Source organism: Nicotiana tomentosiformis, chromosome 5 (assembly GCF_000390325.3).
Source record: "Nicotiana tomentosiformis chromosome 5, ASM39032v3, whole genome shotgun sequence".
Classification (NCBI taxonomy): Eukaryota; Viridiplantae; Streptophyta; class Magnoliopsida; order Solanales; family Solanaceae; genus Nicotiana; species Nicotiana tomentosiformis.
In genome coordinates this window covers 138443584-138449652 of record NC_090816.1, presented here as the reverse complement: position 1 = coordinate 138449652, position 6069 = coordinate 138443584, and the positions used below count along the sequence as shown (strand labels likewise).

General features: G+C 38.3%; 1 protein-coding gene across 1 annotated transcript; it reads right to left on the bottom strand.

Annotated features, from left to right (window-relative positions):
* Window positions 1-2910: 2910 nt before the first annotated feature.
* Window positions 2911-5065, bottom strand: LOC104105007 (trihelix transcription factor GT-2). Its single transcript, XM_009613238.4, has 2 exons — window positions 4528-5065; window positions 2911-3793 (listed from the first exon to the last, which is right to left on the bottom strand). The coding sequence occupies exons 1-2, from the start codon at window positions 4953-4955 to the stop codon at window positions 3046-3048; spliced, it is 1176 nt and encodes a 391-aa protein (XP_009611533.1). The 5' UTR covers window positions 4956-5065; the 3' UTR covers window positions 2911-3045.
* Between the last annotated feature and the right edge of the window lie 1004 nt (window positions 5066-6069).

The following is a 6069-nucleotide window of genomic DNA, read 5'->3' as shown; positions in this document are numbered from 1 at the left end:
ACTTGGAAGACCTAACATGATATGCGTAGCCGCTATCCTCATCTTTTCACCACTTCAGGTATGTCTCTATGCTCGTTCGAGGACGAACGATTGTTTTAAGAGGGAGAAGATGTAATGACCAGGCCAGTCATTTTGAGTGTATTAGCCCTGATCCCCTATTTACTGCTTCCCCTGTATCTTTTTCTGTTTATGTGACTTGCTGGGAGGTTTTGTTGTAGTTTTGGAGTGATTTGGGACACTTAGTCCCTAAAACGAAAGCTTAAGTCTTAGGATTTTGACCGTAGTTGGAACTGTATGAAAACGTCTCCGGAATGGAGTTTCGTCAGTTTCGTTAGCTCCGTTGGGTGATTTTAGACTTAGGAGCGCATCCGGAATTTGAATTGGAAGTCTGTAGCTCATTTAGGCTTGAAATGGCGAAAGTCAAATTTTTGAAAAGTTTAACCGGAAATGGACTTTTTGATATCGAGGTCGGATTCCGGTTTTCGGAAGTTGGAGTAGGTATGTAATGTCAATTATGACTTGTGTGAAAAATTTGAGGTCAATCGGACCTGGTTTGGTATGTTTCGGCATCGGTTGTAGAAGTTTGAAGTTTCAAAGTTCATTAAGTTGAATTGGAGGGTGATTCGTGTTTATAGCGTTGTTTGATATGATTTGAGGACTCGACTAAGTTTGTATGGTGTTATAAGACTGGTTGGTATGTTTGGTTGAGGTCCCGGGGGTCCCGAGTGAGTTTTGGATGCTTAACGGATCATTTGGAAATGTGCTGGATTGGCTGAAGTTATTGCACCTTGTGTGATCGCACCTGCGCACTTTGGGTCGCAGGTGCGACCCCACAGAAGTGGCCATCGAGTCGCAAAAGCGATTATGGGCTTGCCCAATTGGGACGCAAATGCGGTCAGAGTCTCGCATAAGCGGACTCGCAGGAGCGGAAGAAGGAACGCAGAAGCAGGTGCGCAGAAGCGGCCCTTGATCGCATAAGCGATTTTTGAGGACTTAAGTTAAGTCCGCACCTATGATGGTTTTTCCGGAGGTGCGGAACCGCAGATGCGGTGATTCCCTCGCAGAAGCGAAATAGCTGGGCAGAACACTTAAATGCGAGGGTTCGTGATTTTTGCTCATTTTAGACATTTTGAGCTCGATTTTAGCGATTCTTGAGAGCATTTTTCAAGGGATTTCTTGAGATAAGTTTCTTATGCTTATTTTTTATCAATAATCTTGTTTCCATGTTGATTTTCCCACCTAGATTATATGTGTTTAAGGTGGAATGTGGGAGTTTGAGGCTAGGGATTTGGAGAGTGTAATTTGGGAATTTGAGTGGCGACTTGGTGTCGGATTTTGGTAATTTTAGTATGGGTGGACTCGTGGTTGAATAGGTGTTCGTATTTTGTGACTTTTACCTGATTCCGAGACATGGGACCGGGTCGACTTTTCAGGACGATTTTTAAAATTCTTGTTAAAGTCTTGATTTCATTAATTAGATTAGTCTATTATAGTTGTATTTATGATATGTAATTATTTTTGGCTAGATTTGGGCCATTCGGAGTCAGATAATCGAGGAAAGGGCATTCTTACTGATTGATTGAGCTTGGTTCGAGGTAAGTGGCTTGCCTAATCTTGTGTGGGGAAAATCTCCTTAGGATTTGGTACTGATGTGATATGTGAGCGTCGTGTACGTGAGGTGACGAGTGCGTACACGGGCTATTTATTGTAAAACCCGATTTTACTTAGTAGTAACCTGTTTCCATCTTAATTGAGTTATACCAGCATGTGTAGTTATCTTGTTTAGCCTAATATCGCATGTCTACGTGCTTTAATTGCTTATTTGGACTATATGTAGCATGCCTAGTTGATTTTCTTGCTTCTTCTTGATCTTTATCAGCCTTAAGTATAGAATTCTTGTTGTTAATTGTTGTATTTGTCGGTTGAGTTGTGTGTTAACTTTTGAGACTACGAAGCGGTATCTCGGAAGTTCTCCCTGCATATTTATTTCTTGAGACTACGAGGCGGTACCTCGGGAGTTCTCCCTGCACATTTACTTTTGAAACTACGAGGTGGTACCTCGGGAGTTCTCCCTGCATATTTACTTTTGAGACTACGAGTCGGTACCTTAGAAGTCTAGAGATGGTTTCCTTATGAAAAATATTTTTTTTGAAAAATAACTCGAATGTTTTAAAGAACATATTTAAAATGAAATAAAGAGTGGCGTTGAATGTTTTTTTTTTCTTCTTGGTAAATGAGTGACGTTCAATGTTTCCATTTAAATAGGTTCAACAAATTAATAAAGTATCCTTATTTACCCTTACAAACTTGTTAACCATATATGCATATATCTCTACTTGGTTTCATTGTGTTTCTTTGTAATCGTCACTGCTATATATTATGAAAATTGAAATAGGACCGATAGAGGGGAGCCTTGGCGTAACTAGTAAAGTTGTTGTCATGTGACCTGGAGGTCATAAGTTCAAGCTGTGGAAACGGCCTCTTGTAGAAATGCAGGGTAAGACTATGTACAATAGACTCTTGTGGTCCGGCCCTTCCCCGGATCCCACGCATAACGGAAGCTTAGTGCACCGGGCAACCCTTTTTTTTTAAAATAGGACTGATAATGAAATCGGGACCATGTGAAAGTGTAAGGAAAGAACGAACGAACATTAGTTTTTAAACCATGTGATATAGTCATTCTTACTATAGAAAGCGATCTGAGAATACAGGTCCACCCTGGAGAAATAATTTGACAAATTTATATAAACTACCCAGGAGAACTCTTGTTACCAAAATATATTCAAGAACATTCAAAAATTGTGACTCTTTGACTTGGAATTCGAATTCCCTCAACCATTTCAAGGAACATCAGTACTCTCTACAGAAAGCCATCTAATTCGAAGAGATTCACTTACACCTATCATGACATTATTAACACAGCAGCAATAAGTTCATCGTGTTGGTTCGTCAAGGTGAAGTTCAACAAAAAGAATTTGGAGAACCTGATAAATCCTATGTACTCTTTAGTTCCATGCACATCCAGGAACAGCATTTGGGCAATATTTACTCTTCCACCATTTTGCTTTCTGTCTCACTCTTCACACAATCTCCCGTACCTTGGGTAAGTAGGTGGCTCTTATAAAGAATGTCCAATTCGCGGAAATAGGGGCATGATCTGTAGTTTCTTAGACATGCCTTCCCACTGTCAATTGTCCTTTTATAGTACTTGTTAATGTTCTCCCATTTTTCTTTACACTTTTTCGGAGTCCGGATGTAACCTTTCTTTGCCAATCCATCGGCTACCTCTTCCCACACAGATCCTTTAGCCCCTTTAAGAAACTTGTGATCTAAAGCAATTCGAATTGATACAAGGTCTTGCACTTCAGATTTTGGCCATCTCCTATTACAGGGATCAGATCTAACATCAGCTTCATGACCATGAACTTCACCTTCATCTTTAACTCGGCTTGACATTTCTGATGATTTTGGAATCTGGAACTCATCATCCAACAGATTCTCGAGGAAAGAAATAAGGGCCAAGTTTCTAGATGTCTCTTCAGCTCTAACCTCCTCATCCCGCTTTGCCCTTTCTATCTCTTGCTGCTTCCAACCTTCTTCCCGTATGATTCTCTCCTGTTCCTTCTTCTCTATCATCTCTATTAATTGTTTGTGCATCTGCTCTTGCTTGTCCATCAGCCTCCTTACCATGTCTTCAAGATATAATTTAAGACTCTTCCGTCTTTCCCTCTTCCTCTTCCTATTTAATCGTTCTTCAATTGCCTCCGATGATTCGCTGTCATCTGAAGATGAGCTGCATCCACGTAAATTCAAGTGCAAATCCTTTCATATCTTCAGAATTTTGTAAAAGACTAATTAATCTTTCCTAGAAAATCACTTATATTATTAGAACAAATCGTTCTCATGCAATTATCTGGATTACTATAGGCAACATTATTCATCGGAACTATTTGGAGTATTTTGCTGGCATGACAAAAGAGAAAAATTGACCTTTGGCAGTAAGTTTGAAACATTTTGAAATACCGACAACTGTTAATTCCAAAGCAACCAACATCAACGTAAATTCAGGACCTCTTTAGCCAAAAACTGCTGCTTTCTTTCCCCTAAATGACATCAGCCAGCCAGCCATCCACTAAATACTGTAACATCATTTAAACTGACTTCTAAGGTCTAAGCTAGGAACTTTTCTCTAAAATAAGTTTCAAAAGGCTTAAATATAAAGCTTAGGGTTTTTTGACAGGAAAATAAAGAACCTGGAAATAACACTAAGTATTTTACTTTTGCTCCCAACTTTATGCACTGAATATAATTAGCAACAAAAAACTATTGGAATTTAGAATGTTGGAACTATACTGTAACTACGAATCATCTAAGCTGCAAATGAATAATAATAAAAAGATAATACACTAAATGACGAACTTTGCTCACATAATCTAATCCGATAAATTAAATATCACAAAGGCCGACATACCAAATAGCATAATAAGGCGATTACGGAAAATGCCGCTATTATTAAAATAAAAATACCTAAATTCAGCCTCCAAAATACGAGCTTGGGAGATCAAGTTGAAGCAATCAGCATCAAACACCGACTTCATTTGCTGAACTGCCGAGAATTCAAAGACACACTCTCTCGGTATGACTGTATTTGCATTTTGAGCAGAGAACTGATTAAAAAACCCTCCTAAATCACTGCTGCAGTTCATCAGAGTCTCGTCCATGTCACAGCTGGAGTCCACCATATCGACATAGCTACGGCCGTTTCCGCACCGTACCGGACGGAGCTTACGGGCAGGGGAAACCGGAAGGTGGTCGATTTCCGGTGGAGGAGGAATAACGGAGGCTGGATGAGAATAAACGGCGTTAGTGGATACTGGAAAAGGAGTAAGGCTGTTGTTGGGGAAAGTAGTGACCTCGTTTGACCGGTGACCGTCGCCGTCAGTGAGGAGTTCCATTGGAGAAGGTAAAAAAAATAAGATAAAAGCGGCGGCGGAAGGGGAAAAATGGAGGGTTGGTAAAAGCAAAGTAAAATGGGGTAAAAGAGTAAGGAATCACCGTATTAGCGAAATTTATTTATTTATTTTTGTTGTTTTTCTGGTTAAAGGTGTATCTCTCATTTATTACGTGTCAGATAGTTAGCCTCTTGCCAATCACACCAGCGGGTCAAAGGTCTCATAGCACTTTGTAACCTTTGAGAGCAAATTACACTAGATAGCAAAAATATAACTCTGAGTTATATATTTTTTGGTTTGCTCCTTCTATTAGGCTTGAGATTTGATGGAGTTTTGAGGTGATTTAAACTGAAAATTCGAAGTAGAAGATGAATATGAAAAAAATAATATGTATATTACATTGTGTGTCATTTGCGTATCATATATATATCATATTTGTATCAAATGTGTATCATATGTATATTCATGTATATCTGTTTGTGAGATACATGTGTGATACGTGTTTGATACATGTGTCGTGAAAAAAAAATTTGAACTCGATTTTAACTACGAATTTTGATATCAAATCGGTCCAAATCAACACCAATCTTTCTCAAATTTTATATATAGACTCATCTATATGTTTTCAATGGATTTCAACTATACCCATTGAAAAAGGTCATTTTTTGCTTAGAATTTTGAAATCTTGTATATATATTTTGTATTTCATCACCTTATTTGCTACCTTATCTATGAAACTTTCTTTATGTCTTGCATCTAATGTTGCTAATCATATTTTAAACTATGGAAATAGATTTTTGCGTGTGATTCTTGGAGAGAAATAAGATTATTTATTTGGGTTTTCAATTGTTATATGTATTTGGCTAATTTTGGTAAGTGTATGATTAATGGCTAAAGTTGGTATATTGAGACTTATTTGGGACATTTTCATAAGATTCACATATTTAACACTAGCTAATGCTGGCACGTGCCAACACGGGCCGATAGTTTTAGTTTGTACAATAATATTTTATCCAAGAAGATATTGTTTGCATTTGGGGTCTCTTTGGAAAGTCACCAGGTAATTGGAATTGGTATAATTACTAGGGTAGTAATTACACAACCTAGTAATACACAA